Raw genomic sequence first — 25,019 nt, forward strand, 5'->3', positions numbered from 1 at the left:
AGCTCTCCTCCCCCGTTTTATTTCCTTGCTGCTCTGGGCACCCCCCGTTCATCGCTAGCTCAGTGTGCCTGCTCACCCACGCTCGCCTTCCCACACACACACACACACACACACACACACAGACCCACTTAACACACGCTGCTTCTCAATCTGTTCAGAGCCACACAGTTTTAAGAATGGAGAGCCGGAGGGGGCGAGGGAGAGAGGGAGCCCATGAATAGATTCGTGGGCATCAGTGGGATTCAGCCGCCCGTTTGGGGTGTATTGTGTCACAGCGTCCATTCCTGGTGGTTCACGAGGTAGAGTCGTTTAGCGGTCAGAAGGTTGCTAGTTTCATCTCGACTCCTGACCATGTGTCAAAGTGTCCTTGAGCACGACATCGAAACCCCTTAACCGCTCCAGATATGCAGGTTTGTGCCTCGCACGGTAGCCTCTACCACCGGTGTGTGAATGGGTAGATGTATAAGGCATAACCATGTAAAGCGCTTTGAGTGCTCTAATGAGTAGAAAAGCGCTATATAAATGCAGTTTATTTCCTTTTGGTTTGGTCCGCCGCCATCTTGAAAACATTTTTTTTTTTGCTTTTCAACACCCACAACCGTCGGAGAACCATAAATGAAAACGAGTCCGTCGAGGCAACTGCGTGACCACGGAGAGACGGAGTCGGAGAAGTATATTTCGGCCTTAAGTCGGTGCATGTGTCCCAGAGGAGGAGAATGGGATGATCATCCAGACTCCCTCCTCCTGTCTGTGCTGCTGGCGGAGGCTTCCTCCCGCTGGCTGACTGTCACCTCACCTTACTGACGAGGAGGTGTCAACGCCACAGTAGATGATGGGTATGGTGTGGTGTGCAGTGGACTTACACTCACACACACACACACGCCTTCAGATGCCCAGATCTATACAGGTCCACACACTTATACATGAATGCAGAGGAAACAGGCTGATAGTGATCACGGTTACAGTGCTCAACCACTTTTATGGATTAAAGAGCTTAGGACAGTTATTGCTATACAGATGCTGGTATAATTTTCTTATAGCAATCAAGTAGGCCGCTTACAGTGTTCATTTTGGGTCTTTTTATACATGACGACATTCTTCTAATTTTTTTATTTTGCTTTTCATTCATGATGTTTTGCCTGGCATGGTAAGCCGCCTGCTTCCAGCGGGCTAGTCGAGGCTGGTGCTACGTGCACATTGAAATCATGACTGGAGAAGAGTCATTTTCTCTGAATGAATAACCTAGTCTCCTCTAAGCTTATGACCAACTGCCAAAAAGGAGCCGAGGAGATGCAGCAGCCAAACTTGGTGTTCCTCAGGCTTGTGTAGGCCACTCAAACAATGAGAACCAGCCGTAGCTGGTGTTCCTCAGGCTTGTGTTGGCCACTCAAACAATGAGAAACAGCCGTAGCTGCTACAGATGGAGACAAATCTGCACGGGGAGAGAACCTGTGGTTGAAGCCGCCCTTGTTGCGTGGTTTGATAATGTGTGAGCGATTTAAAAAGAGAAGGAGAATGTTGTGTTTTAGAAATGGCATGGGAGGCTGCAGATGCGGTGCGTGCGATGAATTGCTGCTGGACTGGTGCGGTCAGATGAGAAGAATACACAGATGAGACAAGAAAACATTTGGAATGCCACCCTGCTCTTTAAAGCTGTCAATACAATTCAGTAAATGAAGACACTGTTTCATTACTGTATATTCATGTAAAAACTAAAATGTCAATTAGATGGTCTGAATAGATCTGCCTAAGAAAAAAAAATGGTTGTATTGGTTATAAGAATTATATGCTTATAATGATCAATATAACCCAGACAGACGTGATCATTATAAATGGTTTCTGCTTTTCACAACCCTAGACACACACACACACAAACCTGCAGACGTACCGACACACAGATGCATACAGATACATTCACATGCCCCCACACAAACTACTTTCTCAAAACTAGACACACACACACGAACACACACACACACACACAGCATACTAAACTGCACAGTGTGTGTCTGAAATAGTCCCCATCTCTGGGTGTAATTTGGCCAGGAGAGGCAGAGAGGCCATTTTCTCGCCTAATAGGAGCAGGGAGCTGAGATGGAGCAGCCTTGGTTCAGATGTGTGTGTGTGTGTGTGTGTTTCTGGTTTGTGGATGTGTGTGTGTGTGTGTGTGTGTGTGTGTGTGTGTGTGTGTGTGTGTGTGTGTGCGTGTGATTTGAGTTTGGTCATCAGGCTACCAGTCCAAGCAACAGACATTGGGACATAGGGAGTGTGTGTTTGTGGGGGAGGGATCCACAAAAGATAGGAGCATGGTGATGCTGTCGGATTGGGGTTACAACGGCAGCCATGCTGGCCTGCATCGATTCCTGAGGCTACGCCCACACTAAATCGTTTCCATTTTAAAATGCAAACGAATCACCTTAAAATAGGAAAACCTTTCTGGAAAAGGGTCATGTAATAGGAGTGTTGATAAGTCCCAGTCAGGAAGCGAATGTGGGTTTCATCATTTCTACCAGTCTACACTAAACTGCAACTCTGGAGTTTTCAAATTAAAACCGGGCCAACAGCATTTCCAAAAGTTTCAGGGGCTTAAACTCCAGAGTAGTATGGATGCCAGGCGTAAACAAAGCAAAAGTTGCCCCCCCCCTGTCTCACACGTAGGGAGAGAACGTCCACTTTCTGGGCGATGGGATTGTGTGTAGGCACTAGCTGAGGTGCTGTTGTGTGCTGCAGCAGTGTTAGATGCTACATGTCTGATACTGTGGTAACATCCCTCTCTGCCCTGACTGTGAGGGCTTCACAGTATCCCTGGTGTTGTTAAATGCCCACTCTAACTTTAATGCAGCTAAACCTAGTTGTGTTAGTTGCTTTCCATGTGTATGGAGCTGTGGTTCCAACACCCTTCTCTGCACAGACTATGAGGGCTTTACTGTTTTTGCTGTGTGCGCGCGCGTGCGTCCGTCCGTGCTCTGGTACATTAGCCTCTCTGCACTGACTGTTAGGCCTTCACTGCTTCCCTCAAGTGCTGTACCCTGACGGCGCCATTCAGAACATCGCGCTCACCGCCAAATCCCACTTTATTCACGACTGCTGATGCTGCTAACCTGTGCACCCGTGTGTTCATTTCACAGAATTAGTTCTGCATTTAAATACCATCACCCTCTTTGCATTAACCCCCCCTCTTCTCTCTCTCTCTCTCTCTCTCTGTTTTTTACAGATTAGCTTTATACGTGTACGAGTATCTACTGCATGTTGGAGCCCAGAAATCCGCACAGACGTTCCTATCCGAGGTAAGAACCCCCGCCCCCTCCCACATAGCCCACTGATATGCCCGCGCTTCTCGGCGATAAGTGGGTGAATCGGATTACTCTCCCCAGAGTAGTGTGGACTGGCATGGAATTCACATTCTAATCGAGCCCAGAGGTCAAGAACACTTATGTAATTCAGACAGCCCTCTACTCCATGTTTCTTCTCTGCCTGCCCCCACCCTATGTAAATAGTACGAGACTGATGTGTGTTTTTAACAGATCACTTGTTTTTCGATAAAGAAAAAATGGAAAAAGCTAAAGTAAGGGGTGATGACTCATGTCAAATTTGTATATAACAGTAACAATAACAGTTGACCTGTGCAACAATTGGGCCCTTGTATAGCCTAACCGGTTTGAAGAGACGGTGTGATATTGTGTTGCAGCGTATGAAAGCACACAGAGATTATGTACCTGTGTAGTGTTGCGTAGGAGAAAAAACCCAAAGGGCCTTATTGTTGTGCATAGCTCTGTCCTTTTTTCCTTTTCTCTCCTCCTTTCTCTCTCGTTCTCCTAATATAAAAAAAGAGAGAAAAAAGCCCCAACATTGGGACTGCAGTGGCCTTAGCAGTCGTCTCAAATGCATACCTCTCTAAAAGCACCAGCACACAAGCAAGGCCTTCTCCGATTTTCATCTTGGCGGTGGGAAACGTGACCGGATCGAGCTGACTGATAATGTGTTCTTAACCTCCGGACCTGTTTAAATAATCCACTCTCAATCGCCTTGTATCAAAAAAAGAAAAAAAAGCAGTCCTCTTTATTTGTTCAGTGGTACATTTTCTTGTGTAACCATCCGTGTATAATTCTTATAATAGGTTCATTTCTCGGCCGTGTGTTCCTTAACCCTCAGCCCACAGCTAGCTCCGCTCCCTTTCCTGTTCTCCTGTGTGCTGGAACTGAAGGAGCTTCTTTGCCACTCTCCAGCACCTATGGAGAACGTGCATGAACAAAAGATCAAAACATATAGACACCACAGAACAGATTTAGGGTTTTTTATTTTTAAAGTTTTTATATATGTTGCTTTATCAATTACATAGCAGCACCCCTATGTCAGTATTAGAAAGACTTATTGCAGTTACAGGTGCAAGGATGCATTGATTTGGATTGATATTTAAACACAATATAAGCCTTAACAGTAGGTGTAGAATGCCATGGGAACGTGTCTGATTTCATATCCACAGTAGGTTTACTCCATGCCACTGAAACGGACAACTTACAATGTACACCTAGGCTACCTGAGTTGTGTGGCATCAGAATTGATCAGCTGTGTTTAGCCAGTCCTCTGTGTGGTAGTGGGTGAACGCCGATGGGTAGACCCCTGCTGGGAGAGTGAGCCCCCGTGCTGCTGTGTAGTCGTAGTACTCGTGCCAGGTGTCTGGGGATCTGACTGTGCTCCTTGTTCCCCTGCAGATCCGATGGGAGAAGAACATCACGCTGGGGGAACCCCCAGGATTCCTGCACTCGTGGTGGTGGTGAGTCTTTCTTTTTGTTTGTTGCTGCTCTCATGATGTTTACGTCTCTGATGTTTATGTCTTCACACCTCTCTGAGGTAGAGTGTGTGTGTGTGTGTGTGTGTGTGTGTGTGTGTGTGTGTGTGTGTGTATATATAGCCTATGTTTGTTTTATGTGTAAATAATGAGATAAATGAGCCGTGTGTGTGTGTGTACACCAGGCAATCAATATTTCAATGCTCATAATTGGCGTAATCAGACATTTTTATCCCGCTGATAATCAGCGAACGGTGTAAACTCAAGGAGCTCTCGCCTGCCTCTTCTGTGTGGAAGAGAGCTTCTCTCCTTTTCTTTCTTTTTATACATTGAATATGCGTGGCTAATTGTAGGTTCCCCTTCTTTTAAACCTAAATATCCCCAGAGTTAACTTCTCCAGGGCTGTGTGTATAAGAGAGCCCAAAGACGGCAGCTGTCAGCGTTAGCGCTTAGACGTTAGCTTAGCGCCAAGCTGCTCGCTTAGTGCTGAGCTGGCCATCATAAGTCAGACTGCATGGTAGCGGCTTGACCCACAACGCTCGCCAAATCATGAGGTCACCTCCCCTTCTCCCAGGGCATGACTCTCTAGCCTGAGGCACGAAGCCACCCCCCACCCCTGCCCCTCACCCCTGCCTGCCTGCCACCCCCATGCCCCAAACAAAAGGCCCAGATGGCAAGGGAAAGGCCCGCCCCAACCCCCTTGTCCCCAACACCCCCAAAATCAACCTTTGTTTGCCATCCCTCTGCTTTGTTCCAGCCCAAAGAGCCCCAAACGGATTAACCCTTCGCATACCAGCCCCCCCCCCTCATCCCCAATCCTCCCTCCTTTGTAGTAAATGGCCATGTCCCCGCCCACTTCTCACCACCTTCAGTTCTAGGTCTCTCCCCCCTGTCCCCCTGGCCGGCTCTGATTGGATGAGGTGCCTGAATGATGGGTCATAAGGACAGCGGGGGGCCTGGGGGTCAACAGCCTCTGGGTTTGCAGAGGGTCATTTTTTTGGGGATGGGGGGGTGGTGGAGAAGGAGGGAGAAGTAGTGGTCTTTACAAGAGATGCAGGTGGCAGGCAGGGTGTCTTTAACGGGCTAAATGGATCCCCTGTCATTACAGTCTTAAGGTCCTCATTTTGAAGCCCGGGCAGATTTGGACCCACCTTGCTGTCCTTCTGTTTTGTTTTTTTTTTTTTCTGTTAATTTTTTGTCTCATGTGAGTGAATCACAGTGGACATAGCATTGAAAGCAGGCCTACGTTTGGTCACTGCCAATTGACCCCTTTTGCATTCAGGGTCTTCCTCATATGCAAGCAACCCTAGGTCATACTGAGTGTTATTGCTAACACCGGGCTAATTCTGCAGTTTGAATGTGCTTGTTGTTCTTCCATGGACATGTAAACTACACACTACAGCATCCTGCTGTTTGATTGGAGGGGGAACAATGCCTCTGGTTTTGTCACTGCGGTTTTACGCTCTTGAGTCGTAGCTTATTGCCCCCATATAGAGTCGGCCTATAGAGGACTCCCTTGAGATTAAAATGAGGTAGTCCTTGCAGTTACCCACAATTAGCATCTGGCTGTCGCATAACATTGAGCTGCACCCCAGGCTTTGTATGTAGAAGGATGCTTTTGTGACGTCATTAAATGCAGCTGTGTGTGTGTGTGTGTGTGTGCTGGGGGGGTGGGTGGAAGGATGGGGGAAGGGGTTGTGGACTTTGAGGCTGGCTCCTAGCTGGCTCCTAGCTCTCCGAAAGCAGAGTTTGCTATCCCTGTGGATCAGCTGGTGCAGCAAGGTGTTAATAACGCCAGGGTGATGGATTCAGTGCCCAAAGCACACACATAATGATTCAGTGTGCACCTGTAACTTGGGTGTGGAGAAAACCAGCAGCCCAATGAATGAATGGAGATGTGGGCGTTAAATCCACAGAATGTGAATAGTTTCCCTCCCATCTCTCACCATCTTGTTGCTGTCATGTGCTGTGTTTGTTTGTGGTGTTTGGCGTGTGTGATTGATTGACGAGAAGGCCTGAAACGGATGGTTGCTGATGCGTAATCTGAGCTGTTGGAGAGATGTGTTTGTTTCCCAAACTTTCTTGTTCTGTCTGTCTGTCTGTCTGTCTGTCTGTCTGTCTGTCCTGGCTCTCAGTTTGTTCTCCTCTTCTCTTTCATCTCCTCTGCTTTGTTGTTAAACAATTAGTAAAGCGTCCCTTCCTTTGGTTCAGGACATACGGCTACCCTTTGGTCACACCAGCGACACAGTAGAGACACTAAGTGACCAGCTGCCATTCATTTTAAGTGAGAGTTGGTGATTTACATTGACAAGAGGCAAGTTCATTGCCAACTAGGCAGGGCGAAAGTAGGCGAGAGGAATTTTATGCCAATACTGAGCGACTCGACATGTCAACTTCTAACGGGAGTGAAGGCACCGTGACGCACGTTGCTAAAATAAATGAGCAATCATGTCTAGCCTACTTGTTTAGTTGTGTAACCTGGTAACCACAGGCTAGGAAAGCCTTTGGGATTACTTAAAAAGTTGTATGCTTTTTGAATGGGAATATCTATTGAGCTGCAGTTTTTGTTTTAATTACACTTAATTTATAATTACATCACTTGTCATCTAGGCCTGCCACTCATCAAGGTAATCAATGCGTTTTGTAACAGCAATCCTGTACTATTGTTTAAAGAAAACTGAACACAAAACAAGAATATTCAAAATATGTTGACCATTCCTGGCCTTACTTTGCCGATATTCTATTCACTCAAATCACCCTTCAGAAGGCATGAATTTAGAAACAGGCTTTTATTTTGAAATGCCTTGCAAGAGTAAAGGATGGACTAACAGTTGGATGCAACAGTATGCCATAAGTTTGATGTCATTCTTCAAACACTACTTACAATACAAGAGAGAATAAAAAAAATGTGTAAGTAGTTCATTTAACAATTTAATGAGGTTATACCGTTATAGATCCAGCAATGTCGTCAACATCAAGCGAATGTCTCATCAAGCTAACTAACTCCATTATTGACACCAAACGAGTGGGACATTAAAGCAACACTATGTAACAATTTGCCCCGTTCCGAGTTATGTTTTCATAAGCAACTACGTTTGGTATCCTCTTCAAACAATATTGCCAAAAGAGGCCAGTTAGCATGTTCAAACGTTTTTTTTTTTTTATCAGTGCCAACTGGGCTGTTCGTGGCGTTTGCAAGGTTTCTGCATGCTTTTTAGGTAGTTACTTCGCTAGCTTTAGACCAGACGTCTATAATGCAGCTTTAGATAGTTTCAGTGGTGGAGACTGTGCATAACCTTATACCACCATCAGGAGGCCAGAAGAAGCGGAAATAAGTCGCAATTTGCATTTAGTCTTTTAGCAGACGCTTTTATCCAAAGCGACTTACAAGGAATTTGCATTTTATACATCAGGAGCAGTTATGGGTTCAGTGTCTTGCTCAAGGACACTTACACACTTGGTAAGGAGGAGTGGGGAATCGAACTAGCAACCTTCCAACCTTCCGATTACTAAACGACTCCTGTACCACCGTCGCCCCCAATTTAACATCAAGACTTACTTCATTCAATATTAGGCTAAATATAAAAAATAAAACTCCCATGGTAGTTGCTGTTGTTGAGCTGAAGCCCAGGTCCGTCCTCTCACTAAGGTGTGTTCAGAAGGCTCTTGGGAGGGAGGACCTCTTCCGAAAGGTCCGTCCCTGTAGCCTGTTGCTCTGGGTCCATTGCACCTGTAGGCCTCCTCATCTGTGGAGCAGTAGAGGTCTGCTCAGAGCCCTCCACGTCCCATCCTCGCTCTTGGCTTCTACTGTTACACTTGGCAGGAGATTAGGACAAATACTGGACAATAAATTACCTTGCATGGGATTTGCGGATTGATGTCTTTTTGTTTATCTTGATGAACACTCCCCTTCACCCGCTCGCTTGCTCGCTGACTTGCCCTCTCTTCTCTCTCTCTCTCTCTCTCTCTCTCTCTCTCTCTCTCTCTCTCTCTCTCATTCATTCTCTCCCTCTGTGTCCATTTTCCTATGGGTCAGTGTGGTGTGGTGAAGGGTCATGCCAGTATTCCATCATGCCACTTGGCTTCATTTAAAACCCTGCTCCAGAGGAGGACCGAATCACCCTCAGGCTCTCCTGCCCCCCCGCTCTGCCCTCTCTTCCTTTCCTCTCCTGTATGTCTTTCTGTCTTTGTTGTCTCGCCATGTCGTGCCTGTTCCTCGTTTCCTCTTCTCCTCCCTCCTTCTAAGCCCTCCCCTCTTTCCTCCGTATCTCCTCTCCCCATCCCTGGCTCTTTAGATATCAGCTGACTGGATCGGAGCCGGTGCGGGTCAGGACTCTCAGATCCGTTCCAGAGTTCTCTCTCTCTCTCTCTTTCTTCTTTCTCTCTCTCTCTCTCTCTTTCTTCTTTCTCTCTCTCTCTCTTTCTTCTCTCTCTCTCTCTCTCTCTCTTTCTTCTTTCTTTCTCTCTCTCTCTCTCTCTCTCTCTCTCTCTCTCTCTCTTTCTTCTCTCTCTCTCTCTCTCTCTCTCTCTCTCTCATATTCTTCCCTGAGCCTCTCCTCTTCTCTTGGTACAAGTGTACTGGTATTTCCCCATATCCTGCGCTCTTATTGCTCCTGCAGACAAAGTTTGTTTACTCTGTCAAAGCCCATGTTAAAACTGAGCCCCTCCGCACCAGCAGGTTTCATAACCCCCACTTTTTATAATGGGTCACCCAAGAACAAGAGGCAGTGAGCCACTGTTTGCATTACAACTTCCTGGGATGAAGTAGTGACCCCCCCCCCCCCCCCCCCCCTTTATTTAGCATTTCAACTGGTTGTATGAATGCATGTGTGTGGTGTGCACATATGCACCACTTACTTCCCCCACCTCTTTTCTCTCTGTCTTTCTCTTTCTCCCCCCCAACATGGTTGAAGTGCGATCCCTCTCTTCAGCCTCTGCTCTGCCAGGGCCCTCCTTCAGGAGGTTTTATGGGCTGTCCATTAAATCCATAGCCAAGGACCAGGAGCAATCCAATTTGGGCCTGTGAAACAGGTGCTTAGTTTGGGCGCAGTAATTAAAGGGCCGTTTGGAGGGAAGCCCCCTTGGCCTCGGGAGCCCAGAGGACTGGACTTAATTGAGGAAATCCTGATCTTAATTGATCCACAGCCCCCACCGCCCTCTGCCAAGTGGGATGGGAATTACGGCAGGGCCAGTGGTGGTGGTGGCGGCGGGGGAAGTAGTGAGAAGGGTTTAGAAAATCTCACAGCTCTTGTTTGATCGGCTGGAGTGGCAGGAAATGACACGGTCAGAAGAGGTCAAAGAGGAGTGCTGGGGAGAGAGGCACTAAGGGAGGCGTGTGTGCGTGCGCGTGCGCGTGCGTGTGTGTGTGTGCGTGTGTGTGTGTGTGTGTGTGTGTGTGTGTGTGCGTGTGTGCGTGCGGTGTGCATGTTTGGGTTTGAAATGGAAACTCTTTGTCTTTTTAAATCTGTGTGCTGCTCTGCATTCTAACCGGCCTTCTCTTCTTCCTTTTGCAGTGTATTCTGGGACTTGTATTGCGCTGCCCCAGACAGACGTGAGACCTGTGAGCATTCCAGCGAGGCCAAGGCCTTCCACGACTATGTGAGTTACCTTATCATTATCCACCCTTCCCTGCTGTGGGGTGCCTGGGTGTTTTTGGTTGTTGGTGGTGGGGAACAGGTGGGGGACCAAGCCTTCATGGGCACCTAAGGGGAGAGAACAGGTGAGGGGGGACGTGATCTCCCAGCTGATGTGTGTTTTTATGAGCTGTATAAGCAGAGCTCAACATCATCATCATCATCATCATCCCCCACCCTTCCCTGCTGTGGGTTGCTTGTGTGTTTTCAGATAGGGTAGGGGCTGTAGATGGGGACCGAACCTCACCCCGGGTCCGGCTGGAACCGGAGCTGCTGTTTGTTGTCACCTGATGGGAGAGAAGAGAGGGGGAAATGTGATCTCCCAGCTGATGTGTGTTTATATGATGAGCTGACACTGTAATGGACCAACAGACATGGCCACAGGACGCCAGAGAAGCATATCTATGTGGGGTAGTGTAGGGTGGCTTGTGTCTTTTGCCTCTTCAAAAGCAGAACGGTGGGGTGGGCGGTACCATGTTTTGAATGGTGTGGTTGAGGGTGTTAACTATGTTTGTGAGGTGTCTGTGTGTGCTTGGGTCGATGGGTTTTATAATGTTTGCAAGGTGCAGAGAATGGTGTGTGTGTGTGTGTGTTTGGATTGATGGTTGTGGCTGTGTTTTGATGGGTAGAGAGAATGGTTTGGGAGTGTGTGTGGTTTGTGTACAGTGTGTTGAGAGCTAGAAAGAGTTGTTTGTTTGTGAGTGTGGTGTGGTTGAGGGTGTTAACTATGTTTGTGAGGTGTTGGTATGTGGTTGGGTCGATGGGGTTTATAGTGTTTGAATGGTGCAGAGAATGGTGTGTGTGTGTGGCGGGATTGATGGTGTTTGCTGTGTTTGATGGGTAGAAAGAATGGTTTGGGGGTGTGTGTGTGTGTGTGGGTTGTTTAAAGTGTGTAGAGAGCTAGAAAGAGTGGTTTGTTTGTCTGTGTGTGTGTGTGTGTGTGTGTGTGGTGGCTACCATATTTTGTGAGGTGTGTTTGTGTAGTGGGGATGTTAACCATGTTTTTGTGAGTTGCCTCTCACGGCGACACAGCGTGGCTCTGACATATGGGCCAATAAGCCTTTAGCCTGCCACTGACCCATGGCTGGGGCCTAATCTGTTTGTTTGGCGCTCAGGAGAGAGTGAAGTGGAAGAGAGGAGAGGAGAGGAGAGGAGAGGTGTGCAGCGTAAGTCCCCCCCCCTCCTCTCAGTCTAAGGCTCATCAGATCATGCTCAAAGAGACGGGCGGCTAATCAGATGCTTGCTTTTAATTCCCACCAGCAGATTAACAGGTGCGGTTAACACACACACACACACACACACACACACACACACACACACACACACACACACACACACACACACACACAGCTCCTCTCCCTCTACTGCTCCAGTGTGGCTGTGCGGTTTCAGCCGTGTGTGTGTGTGTGTGTGTGTGTGCGCACACGTCTCTGGCTGTGAAGATGCACAAGCCTCATTCATTTTCAGCAGTGAAATGCAGCTGGATTTGTAGATGGTAATGAAACTGGTGCCTGTTTAAGACCTGTTTTGCCATATTAGCTTGTATGTCGTGGAATAGGCTAGGTTTTGGCACCTTATGTGACATAGGCCTAGTTGATCAGCACGGATGGTATGGTTAAGGCTATACCAGTCTGAAACAGGAAGTAGTGGCTAGAATATTTGGGATGGATACGGTCATGCTTTATCACTTCTGTTTCTCACTCGAGCAGGTGTTTGTCTTGGCTCTGAAGGTGCAGTGAATGATTAAGCTTATCAGATAGTCACCCACTTCCTCCACGAAGACGACCAGGAAGCCGACACGAATATCCTGTAATGTATGTAGCCTACATATGTATAGTAGCTGAGCATCATTAAAAGCCAATGATCAAATGGAATAGGTTATAACCAAACCAGCAGCTAGTCATTTGTCCTGCTTCTGGCAGTTCTGGGTTTCCATGGTTATAATGTGGTGATGCGAAGGTTACAGGGAGGGCAGTGCTCCGCTCTGTGTTCTGTGAATGCCAGCCCCATTGATAAGGAAAAGGACCACAACAACCAATGGATGCTGAAGGGTCTGATGGCTAGTATAAGTATCAAAGGCCCTCGTCTGGAAGCTGGAACATGCAGCGTTTAACCTGCCTTTAAAAACTCCCATACTGCCCAGCCTTGGCTCAGACAGGAGTACAGAAAAGGAGCTCGTGCCAGCGCTTTCTCTCTCTCTCTCTGTGTGTGTGTGTGTGTGTGTGTGTGTGTGTGTGTGTGTGTGTGTGTGTGTGTGTGTGTGTGTGTGTGTGTGTGTGTGTGTGTGTGTGTGTGTGTGTGTGTGTGTGTGTGTGTGTGTGTGTGTGTGTGTGTGTGTGTGTGTACAAAAAAAAAAGAGAAGAGAATCACGGGTGTGTTGACTCATATGCTTGAACTGCAGTATTCAGTGTCTGCCGTGGCAAGGACTTTGCGGCCACTAGCGTGTCCTTGGGGCTAATGATTTATGATGGTCCTCCCCCCCCCCCCCCCCCCCCATCACCCAACTCCTCCGCTCCTGCGTGAGGTGCCAGTGCTGAGAGGGTGCTGGGGCGGGCTGGGCAGGGCAGGGCAGGGCAGGGCCAGGGTGGTCTCTGCTCTAACATTGTGGTATGTCAGGAAGCGTGCGTGCGTGCGTGTCTGTGCACTTGCTTGTGTGTGCCTGCGTGTGTGCTGGTATACATTTCTGTGCGTGTGTTTGTGTGTACATATACAATGCTACTGTATGTGTATTTGTTGGTTTCTGTGAGGTGCGTACATGTGTGTGTGTGTGTGTGAGAGAGTCTGTATGGGAGACCCAAGACGGTGAAGAATCTTTTTCCAGTGTCGAGGAAGATAATGGAATAGAACCCCCCTAATCCTCAAATCCCAGGAATGGTTGAGGGCTAATCCGGGGCTTTTTGTGGGATTGCAGCCTTGGCTTGGCTCCCGGCGCTGGGGGACTCGACACCTCTTAATGCCACCGCCACTCGCTCACACTCCGCTCCTCTCTGCTTCTCTCCGCCGTGCGGCACAGCCTCTTCGCTCTCCGCCTCCTCCTCCTCCTCCTCATCATCCTCCTCTTCTCCGGCTGATGTTAAAACCGTGTAATGATCATCAGTCATTGTTAACAATTCAACAGGAGAGTCACTTGTGTCTAGTCCTACGCCCCTCTGTCACTTCAGGCCACTCTAGCAGGGTTTTTCCTGGGTCAAAATGGGTCTTCGGTGCTCCAAAAAAAAAAATGTGCGCGCTGCGCGTGCAGTCTGTGTTACCATGTCACCTGGTAGCTTACATTTTACCATTTCATAAATAATGAGGATATGCTTCAGGAAATCATTTTGCTTCCACTTTAGATTCAAATAGATTGACAATAGTCCAAGCCCCATGGTGCTATCATGTATGGTTCAAAGATTATTAAGGTTTACCTCTTTACATATATATGCAAACTACTGAAATGTATATCAATAGAATCTAGAACTAACCAGTGGTCAGAAATGGAACACACAAATTATGAAAATCAAGTTTATCTATTATTACTATTCATTTTTATTATACAAACCTACATACCATTATTTTTGTTTTTACTATTAAAACTGTCCACAAATATGTTTAATAGTGTGTTTAACTTCTATTGGCCCACCAATGGAGGCTGCGTTGGAAATCAAAATTTTGTCAGCATTTTGAGTGGACATTTCATTTGCATTTGTACAGGTGTATTCGTGCACGTCGGGCTGGCCCTCGCAGCGGAACGACAGTTTACAACCGCACCGGTTTATCAATGATAATATCGAGATGCAACACAAATATATCCGCTCTCCTCCGAACGAGCTGAGCTTTCATTGATAAACCAATGCGGTTGTCTGCCTCTCCCGAGGACTCGCGGTCTACTGGTACTCGTTCAAACGGGTAAACAAATCAAATAATAGCCTACACCTGTGTAGGTCCTCAACATAGCAGATTAGGGGTGGGGGAAAAAATCGATTTTTCGATTTCTCTCGATTCTCTCTAGAACGATTCTGTCTCGATTCAGAAAAGTTCATTATCGATTTTTTAATAAAATAAAAAAATAGTAAAAAAAAAAATTTTTTTTTTTTTTTTTTTTTTTTTTTTTACACATTCATTTTGTGTTGAAATGCAAGCTGCATCGATTATTGCATTGTTCATAGAAAGTCATAATTGTGACAAGGACACACTTTTTCTCTAATAAAAAAATAGATCTGTTGATTTTCTTTAATTATCAAACACAAAGTAGGAAGTGATTTGAGACTCTGAGTAGCAAACTCAAATGTTTTAAAAATCGAGATGCATCGTTTTATCGGTTTAGAATTGATAATCGATAATCGGTTTAGAATCGAGAATCGGTTTAGAATCGAGAATCGGTTTAGAATCGAATCGTTGACCTCTGAATCGGAATCGAATCGAATCGTGAGGTGCCAAGAGATTCCCACCCCTATAGCAGATATTGTAATACATTAAAAGCCATGAATACTGAAAATGGAATGTTATGCTCAAAATCACCGCCGACTGATGAAGTCAGGATGCATACGCAAGTTGAGTGATTGGCAGCTGGCCGCTCTGTCCATTCGCGCACCTCACAGTTGCCTACTGTTCAGACAAGCGTGTCTTCTTATCAACTCGATTACTATTGATCAAAACAGAACGAGGTTTCGGCTGTAGCCTATACTTGAAACATACTATTGAGACCATATTCGAACATGCATTGCACGCGTGATGAAGGCGCATCCCACCACCTGAGCGAAATAATTCATATCTATAAATAACAGCTCACCTTTATTTTTTTTAACCAGATTTGTAAACAGGTCGCGATCAATATTTTGCAGTACAATAGGCTACCTTGGTTAAAAATCGAATTACGGTAGATGCATGCTAGCATTGCGCTAAATAATTAGACAGCTAACATTAATTAGTGGTGTTAACATAAAGTCAGTTATTGTATATGGCATTAATATTATTCTAAAACACCTTCACTAGTTGTTTTAACCAGATTTGTAAGCAGGTTGTAAACAACATTTTTGAAGTGCCTTGGTTTAAAACAGCTTAAAGCTAGCTACAGTAAGTTGCTTGCTCAAATCTCAAATTCAAAACAACGTATTCTCTAAACTGGCAAGCTTGGAACAGCCTCTTTTCAATGATTGGCTCAGGGGGTGGGAGGTGGGACAAGCTGCTGCCTTGAAGTCGACGGTGAGGGCTCAAAACACCATTAAGCTGAATTGCGCCATGAATGACCGCTTTTGTTTATTCATTTTTTATCGCGGACTTTTTTTGGTGCCTTAGGCGCTCGGGATTTGTTGTAGGCGCTCGGGAAAACGGCTTAGGCGCGCGCCCAAATTTTCTCTATGCAGGAAAAACCCTGTCTAGGTCATAAGCTAAAACACAAGGGTTAGAATCTCTCTGGTGGTGATGGAATGGATTACATAGGCCTTAGGTGTGGGACTGGCCTGATAGCGTAGCCAAAGAGTGACTAGAGAGGCTCAGGGATTGGACAGCAGGGTCTCCTTCATGGTGTACCACGCTAGGTACGGGAGAACACAGAGAGTAGAAATCTCTCTCGGAGCCTCTCGCTCTCGCTCTCGCTCTCTCTCGTGTCTGAGTTCATACAGCAGCATAGCTCACAGCACTGAGACGCCTTTCTCTGTCCCATCAGCAAGTCTATTTATCTGAGCAGGACGAACATCTTGGCAGTTGCCGTGGAAGTGTGGCGCTCAGAGAGCCGCACAGCAGGGATGGTGGTTTGGTCGTGGTGTGTGTGTGGTCAGACCAGCGTCCGCACCGTAGAGGGTTGGAGCGGCAGGCCTGAGAGATGACTTGGGTGGTGCTGGTGTTATAGGCTGCCTGCTGGTCGTTGTGTGTTGATTCTTGAGGCTGTTTCTTGTTGTTGTTTTTTTTTCTTTTTCTCCTCGCATCGAAAATGAGGCTTTATCTGGCAACGCCGGTCAGCCAATTGTTCTATTTTGTGTGTTTTGAGTTTTTATATATGTTTTCATTCCTTTCCTTTCCTCAAGTTTAACTGTCCTTTCTTTCTCTCACTCTCACTGTCTGTCTGTCTCTCTCTCTCACTTTTTCCTCTCTGTCTGTCGTTTCTTCCACCTGCTGCTCTGCTGTCTTCCTCTTTCCCCTCAGCATCTTCCCTAGCTAAGTCTCATCCACCACTATTTTTCTCTCTCGTTCTCTCCTGTTTCTCTCTCTCTCTCGCTCACACACACACACCCCTCTACTCTCCTGCACTCTACACTATGTTTTCCTCTTGTCATTCCTCCCAACATACAGTATCTTCTTCCCCTCCTCTCTTTCTTCTCTCCCCTCTCTCTTCTCTCCCCTCCCCTCTCTCTTCTCTCCCTTCCCTGTTCTCTCCCCTCCCCCCCTCTCTCACACTCTGGGGAAGATTGATTGGGTAATCTGGCTCTTTACCCATGATGCCCGCTCCACTGGATTGCTGGCTGGCTTGGGGGGAGGAGAGGAGAGGAGTGGATGGTGGGCAGCATGACGACGCACTGGAATCATAATAGTGAAGGAAGGAAGACACGGAGGGGGGAGGGAAGGAGGGAGGGAGAGAGAAAACTAGCAAGACAGGGAGAGGAAGAGGGGATGGGGGAGTTTGATGAGGAGAGAGGGATAGAGATGGGGAGAGAAGGAGATGGAGAGGGGTGGGTGAAGAGAGCGGGAGAGATTTATTCTGAAGCCTGCGTTAAGGATCTGCATAAAGACGCCCTCACCGTCACCTCTACCTCAGCAGCCCTCCCTTATTTTCATTCCTCTGTGCCTCTCTCCTGTTTTTCGCCTTTCTCTACCCCCCCTCTCATTTCTATCTCTGTCTCTCTGCATGTCACACTTTCTGTGCTTTTGTCTCTCCCATATGAACACTGAGCACCACCATGATCTCCCCGCTCTGCCTCCACCCTGCCCAGGTGTGTGTGTGTGTGTGTGTGTGTGGGGCCAGCTCTCCTGGTGGTCTCCGACTGAGACTGGTTGCAGCCTGTGTGTCGTGCCCTGCCCACGTGCAGGGATGTGTGCGTGTGTTGTTGAGGGTGGAGGGGATTGGTGATTTTGGCTGTGTGTGTGTGTGTGTGTGCGCGTGCGCGCATAGTGTGTTGGTGCTTTCTTTGTTTGTGTAGATGCAAGTGTGTGTGTGTGTGTGTGTGTGTGTGTGTGTGTGTGTGTGTGTGTGTGTGTGTGTGTGTTTCTTTGTGTTGCCATGCAAGCTCCAGCAGCCACAGAGTTAACTGCTCTTTGTGTTTGTTAGTGGCATTCTCCCCGGCAGGCTTCTGAGCATGCTCAGTGCAGGCAGGCGGCCGTGGTTAATATTTGATCCAGGCTCAGTGGAGTAGAGTGGGGGCAGGGAGAGGGATGGACTGTGTGTGTGTGTGTGTGGTGGGGGGGTGTAGGGGGCCCCGGAGAAGGCGATTGGCAGGGTTTTCACTGTTATGGAAGTTCCTCTTAAACAGGCTTTGTGCATATGTGTGTGTGTGTAGTTTGTTAATGCTTGCATGGTGCTTGATGCTACCACACATTTCAATGCATTCAGATACAGTGTTGAAGGGTGTGAGTTTGTGTGATTCAAATCTGAAACTATGCATGGCTGTAAAGGGTGAGTGAAGGTGCTTTTGTGTGCAACATGTGTGTGAGAATGAATACAGAATTAGTATTTGTGACTAATGACTTCACCCCACAATTTGTTTTTGTGTTGGCGATCATAATATAAGGTGAGAAAGGCCTAGCTGAAGCGATCTCAAAACAGTGTTGTGTCCTGTGAAGATTTGGATGATTGAGGGCGGAATATGTTCCCTCTCCAGAACCAGGATTTCCTTCTGAGGAGTAGGATGAAGTAAGAATGCTTATCCCCAACCTTGGCTTTGGGGGAGGGGGGTGGTGAACGTGGCGTTAATGATTTTGTGTATGATTTTATGTATCTTTGAAAAACCAGACAGTGGAGTAGGAGTTTAGTTAGCATAGATAGGCTGTGGAATGTGGAACAGTGATGTGATTTACATGTGAGGGCTTCCTTTAGTTCCTGAATGTAGTTAACTTTAGCAGAGGTGGAGATGAGCCTACTCCTCTTCCCCTCCCCACACAGCTTAACACCTCCTGCGTGACACCTTTTTTTTAAAAGTTTTATTTTACTTCTCCTCCCTCAGATCTCTCCATCTCTGCCATCACATGCTGCGTCTCTCTCACTGAAAACTCTGAATTCTGACTTTCTTTTTCCTCCTTTCCTCTTTTTGCTCTTCCATGTCTCCTCTACACTTTGTCTGCCTTTCTTAGTCGTCTGCGGGTTCATCCCTGTTACCCCCTCTCCCCTCTCTGTCGCTCTTTCTCTCTCTATCTCGCTCCATCCCTCTCTTCCCATTTGATTTCCCTTCTTCCTCTTCCCTCCTACGAGCCTTCTTTAGGCTAGTCCGCTTCTCCTTCTCTTCCATGGACCAGTCCGTGTTGGTCACCCCCCCCCCCCCACTCCCTTTCTCTCTTTCTTTCTTTCTTTCTTTCTTTCTTTCTTTCTTTCTCTCTCTCTCTCTCTCTCTCTCTCTCTCTCTCTCTCTCTCTCTCTTTCTCTCTCTCTCTCTCTCTCTCTCTCTCTCTCTCTCTTTCTTTCTTTCTTTCTTTCTTTCTTTCTCTCTCTCTCTCTCTCTCTCTCTCTCTGTCCCCCCCTTGAGCAGTGTTGGCAGGCAGTGTGTATAGCGCAGGCTCTTGGCATCCTGAGCGTCTGGTGCTGTTCTAGGCCCTCGCCTGAGAGCAGCTTGAGAGGGGGCTTGCCAGCGCCTCGCCAGCCTCAAGTACCAGCTGGGCACGTAAAAAACCCCAGCACCAAAACACAGGGCCACCCTCAGAAAGCTTCTTGTGTCTGTGTGTTTTGTATGGGTGTGGGTGGTGGCGTGTGTCTGTGTGTGTGTGTGTGTGTGTGTGTGTTTTCTGTGTGTGTGTGTGTGTGTGTGTGTGTGTGTGTTTTCTGTGTAGGAGTGTGTGTGTGTGTGTGTGTGTGTGTGTGTGTGTGTGTGTGTGTGTGTTTTTCTGTGTGAGTATGCGTGTTTCTTTGTGTGTGTGTGTTTTTCTGTGTGAGTATGCGTGTTTCTTTGTGTGTTTGTGTGTGTGTGCATTGTGTGTGTTTTTCTGTGTGAGTATGCGTGTTTCTTTGTGTGTGTGTGTGTGCGCGCCTGTACCACTCAACAGGCTGGCTTGGGCTGTGTGGTCCAACAAACATATTGCATTTGCACGTGGCGCACGCTCTCAACCCTCCTTTCCCCCTCCCAACCCCCGGCCCATATGGATGGCCCCTTCCCCCCCCTCCTGATGAACTGTTAGCTCTCTCTTGGGCCGGATGCCCTGATGACATCTCAGTCATAAGCTGCGTTCCGACCCTTCAGCTCTGATTCTGATGGTAGGTCAGGGCCAACGCGCACTACTCGAGAGGAGGCAGGAGCATTGTGTTTACTTACGGCTTCTCACCTGAGGTCTATGTCCAGGGATAACCGCTAGTTTTCTTAAATTGGGCGGGGGGGGGGATGGGATGAGTTCAGATGGGGACAGTGAGATGTTACCAGGAGTGAAAGAAAGAAAGAAAGAAAGAAAGTGAAAGGAAAAAAATAGAAGGAAATGGTTTGAATGCTATGTGACCAGACGTGCTGCTGCGCTCTGAGTGTGAGAGAAGAACACTCTATGAGTACAGGGTGAGCGCTGCAGGTTACAGGTCACACACACACACACACACACACACACACACACTCATCAGTAACATGATTTAATTTTTTTTAATTTAGCGGTTTCATTTGAAAAAGTCTAGAGTACAGTTGCAAAGCAAACGTACCACACACACACACACATTGAGAGCTGTATGGTGGCAGGGGGGGAGGTGACCAGCAGCTCACTTTATGGCTGTCTTGGGTGCAGTTCCTGGCAGGGCCACTAATGCTCCGTGATTACTTTTTTTATACCATCAGCTCCCCATATCACTCCCGCTCCACTCCTCTGTGGATGCGTGTGTGTGTGGATGTGTGTGTGTGTGGATGCGTGTGTGTGCACCTGGCCTCTCATTCTGTGTTTGTGTTTGTGTTTGTTTGTGTGTGTGTGGTCGTAGTCCCCAGGTAGACTGGTGTTTTTTTACACGTCTGCATGACACGACATCTTCATGGCATTTCATTTCTGAAATGAATGTGGTGTTTATCTCACTACAGAAATACCGACCAAGACCTACTTCAAAATAACAGCTACGTAGTTAAGTGTGTGTGGTGACCACAGTATGTGTGTGTGTGTGTATTGCTTATGGCCACTGCTTTGTCTGTGGATTTGTTTTGTCACCCTGTGTGTGTGTGTGGTCCAACAGTCTCCCTTATTCTCACACCCACACACAAACACATACACAGGAGAGCAGAGGTGTGTGTGGAGGATCCTCATTTACATTCAACACCACACTGAAGCCTACCTCATCACCGTCTCCTTGACCCTCTGTCCCCTAGCCTGGGAGGTGTGTGTGTGTGTGTGTGTGTGTGTGTGTGTGTGTGTGTGTGTGTGTGTGTGTGTGTGTGTGTGTGTGTGTGGTGTGAAGGAGGGGGCTGTAGGCCTCTATGGCAAGGCTGGTAAGGAGAGTGCCGGTGTTTGACTGTTCAGCAGACGGTGCACATTCTGTTCTCGTACGGAAATGCATTCCCATAATGCACTCCCATCATTTCTTTTTTTTCCTTTCTTCCCTGCGTCACGTTTTTTCATGTCCTTATAGAGTGTCCCTATGCTTGGCTCCTCACTGGCATCAGACACACACTTTGTCACTGGGGTTGTCTTGACACGTCTGTGTTTCGTGCACTCAGGGTTGTCTTTTGTGTCTGCTCTGTCGCCCTGTGTTGACCTTCCGACAGAGAGGTCGGGGCAGTTTATCGCCAAAAATGGATTGTCCTTATCCGGTTTGTGATGCATTCCAAAGATGCATTAGGTTTTGATACTAAACTGAAATTTAGTTTAATCAAATATGCAAGGTAAGCATTAAATGACTAACTAGATAAGGGGTTAAAACAATACTGTCTACATAAAAAAAAAAGACTATATAGATAGGCCTCTACATTTCTGTAGCCTATGTGATGATGATGATGATGATGATGATGATGATGATGATTATTTGAAGCTGGTTTGGGTGTTAATGCTACAGTCAGTGTTGGTGTTCTGTCAACCCTGAGCCTAGTCTGTGAATGTTGTCTGTGTTATGTAAATGTTATGTTTATGAGTAAAGATGAGCTCTGCTTGCTCCCAGCCAGGCTCTACCCTACCAGAGACACACACACACACACACACACACACACACACACACACACACACACACACACTATCCTGCTCTGCAGCTGCTGTCTGACCTGGAGGGGGGTGTGTGTGTGTGTGTGAGAGATTGAGAGTCTGTGAGTTTCCGTGTGCATATGTGTGTACTTAAGTGTGTGTGTGTGTGTGTGTGTCTGCGTCCCTGCACATATACATATGCATGTGTTCTCAGACAGAATAATTCATGATCAGCAAGTCCCAGTATTACACGCGTGCTAATGTGACTCATGTTGGGCCTCATCACACAGCTTGACTCTTATACTGCTGTCACTTTAATCAATGGGGCCATTGAAAAGGCTAACCTTTGAGCCAGCGCAGTACACACAGCCTGACCAATCACACTTTTTCTCTCCTTGATTGGCTACTGGCTCTGCATCTGGATGCTGTGTGTGTGTAAAAAGGGAAGTAGGGGAGTGTGTTGTCGGAGTGTTGGGTGAAGTGCTGGTTGGTAAACATGTGTCTGGTTGGGGTGATTTTATATGCAAGGCATTTCCTCCACTGTTCTAGTTTTTGTGTGTGTGTCCAGGGACATGAGTGTTGTGGAAGTTAGAAGGAAGGCTCATCTTCACTGAAGACACACCACACACACACACACACTCACCTCTGAAAGGGATTCCAAAAAGAGGCCATTTGGTGGCGGGAGGAGTGTTCATCAAGCCTTTTTAAGTAGTATTGATCAGGACCATTTAGTATCCAGGACGACTACAAAAGGCCGGGCTGTTGATCAATGTTCCTGAATGTGAGCTCCTCCCGTGCGATAGGCCATTGACCGGGAGTGGCGAGCCGTCCAATCGCTTGTCTTCGCTGGTGTCAATTAATTATTCATGGGGCCCGACGGCCTGTCAGAGGCCCTGCTGCCCGCCTGGCAGGACTGCTGTGAGGGTCATGCCAAAACACGGAAGCCACACCGAGCCACGTCCACCTATCTGACCGCCTGCCTGCCTGCCTGCCTGCCTGATTGGTCAGCCAGACGTTCAGTCCGTCCCGCCAGCCATTGCCTCTGTTGTCCAGTGACGGCGAGAAATGCAACAAGAAGAGTTTTCTGATTTTCTTATAGTGATCAGATCATAAGAAAGAAACCGTCTCGTACAGAAACTCTTGGAACTCCTCTTTGGCACAGTACAGAGGCTTCAGCCACTTGGTCCGCCCATCAGTCTGCCTACCGCTCCCCCTACACCTGCCTGGTCCAACTCCTTTATCCACCTGTTCTGTCTCCGCTCCTGTCAAGGCTATTCTGCGGCTCTGCCTGTCAGCAGTTTTGCAGGCTTTCTGTGTTTGTGAGGCTGAGTGTACCGTAAGGCTCTGACAGAGGAGCTGGTTGGATCATGTCCTTGTGGAGGGCAAACAGGTGTTGGGATGCGTCTATTGTTCGGTCATACTAAAGGCAGGGGAGAGCTCTTCTCTGGGCCACCGGGTCTCCGTGTCTCTGATCTAATTCAGGCAGAGAAACCGCAAGGTGACCTCACTTGTCCAGAGGAAGGGGAAATAGAAGTCCAGTAGACGAGGTGTTCACTCCTCAGTGTTCTGCTGTTCACCCGACTTTTGCACGTCATGAAGAAGTGTATTTGGACTGCACGGTTAATCTGTACAATCCAGACAACACAGTCTGCAGAGGATTATTATGCAGACAAAGGTGTTTTATGGGCCACATCAGTAGTTGTTTGATCTTTGATCTCAAACCCCTGATTCTGATGAGCGTTTGATGCCAGTTTCAGTACCTCCCGAAGATCTTAAGTAGATAAGTCACGCAGGCGCCCAAAGCAAGGCAGACGTCGGACAGGAAGAGGGTCCAGATGTGTCCGTGAGGGGGTCATCAGTTGGGTGTGGGGCGGGAGGGAGCATTTGGTAAAAAGGGGCTGCTGCTTCACCTCCGCCTCGTCCATTAGCGCCATCACTCGATCTCCCTCTACTGCTCTCATGGTCACCCCAGCCATTGCTCCCCTTGCTCTTCTTCTTTCCTCACCCAACCCCCCCCCCCGCCCCCTTCCTCCCTCCCTGTATGTCTCTCCGTGACCCTCTCCTGCTCTCTTTCCACCTCACCAGCCCCACTGTGTGCCTATGTTCTTCAGCCTTCTCTGCTGAGAGTGTAGGGTGTAGATGCTGGAGGTAAAGAGGGGGGCAGCGGGAGAGTGGAGGATTCTCTCTCTCTCTCTCTCTCTCTTGTGGTAGAGCTGTTCAGTGTGTGCTCTGGCTTGTTCCCCCTCACACACTTTGTCTAGTCCCCTTTGACTTTCACTCCGTCCCTCGTTCTTTTGCTCTTTCTCTTGGTTTTTCTACTCTTCCTTGATTTAAAAAAAAAAAAAAAAATAGTTTTTCTCAGAGTGCTGTTGCCTGTTCACTGCACCCTTGCTAGATGGTGTGTGTCTGTGTGTGGATATGTGCATGTTTATTGATGCATTCTCCTCCTCTCAGATTTGTTCCTCCTTCATATGCTTACAGGCATGCACACGGGCGGACACACACACACACACACACACACACACACACACACACACACACACACACACACAGAGACTCTGAGTTGAGGACGAGGAGGTGAAAAGCAAGCGGATTACAGAGCCAGTTTAATCTAGCCAAGCCGTCCAGGGATTTCTCTCGCCTCCCCGCAAGACTCCCATGATGCTTAGGGAGAAGGTGCTGGAGCAGTGCTGATTGGTCCAGGGCCCGACAAAAGATGGCTTGGCCAGACAATGATGAAACCCCCCACTGCACGCACGCACGCACGCACGCAAATACTAACTAACTACGATGCCCCATATCTGACGGCAGTTTCTGAAGTCTGATTTCTTTACTCTGGAATACTGCCTTCATTCTAGACTGAAAATATCAGGCATGCCCCCTCCTCACCCCATCTGTGTTTTAGAAAGAAACAGTCATAAAACATATGAAGACCAATTGGATGAATGTATGCGTGTGTGTGTGTGTGTGTGTGTGTGTGTGTGTGTGTGTGTGTGTGTGTGTGTGTGTTCTCAAGGACAGTATCTACACTTTAGTGTCTTTGCTGTGATGCATTATTGCCTAAACCCACTATGCAGCACTACGTGTACATATATGCATCTATAGGTGTTACTTAACATGATGTCATTAAGAGACCAGGGTGCACTAGGAGTTCATGTTTAATCCGTTTATATGCTCCCTGTGTGTGAAATCCATGACCATAACACCTTGCTCTGCCTGAGCTATCGTAGTGTGTGTGTGTGTGTGTTCTGTGGATGTGCTGTATTGAGCTGTGTAGACAAGACTAATGATGGGTCGGTGGTGGTGGTGCTGGTGCTGATGCTGATGTGGCTTTTGGTTTTGTTGTT

General features: G+C 47.5%; 1 protein-coding gene across 1 annotated transcript in view; it reads left to right on the forward strand.

The window, feature by feature from the left end:
• zgc:110158 (uncharacterized protein LOC553590 homolog) overlaps window positions 1–25,019 on the forward strand; it is a 68,137-nt gene that overhangs the window by 5,782 nt on the left and 37,336 nt on the right. The window contains exons 2-4 of the mRNA XM_012835223.3: window positions 3,215–3,287; window positions 4,713–4,774; window positions 10,303–10,387. Coding sequence (XP_012690677.1) covers window positions 3,215–3,287; window positions 4,713–4,774; window positions 10,303–10,387 — 220 coding nt within the window. The remainder of the gene's footprint in view (window positions 1–3,214; window positions 3,288–4,712; window positions 4,775–10,302; window positions 10,388–25,019) is intronic.

Source organism: Clupea harengus, chromosome 22 (genome assembly GCF_900700415.2).
Source record: "Clupea harengus chromosome 22, Ch_v2.0.2, whole genome shotgun sequence".
Classification (NCBI taxonomy): Eukaryota; Metazoa; Chordata; class Actinopteri; order Clupeiformes; family Clupeidae; genus Clupea; species Clupea harengus.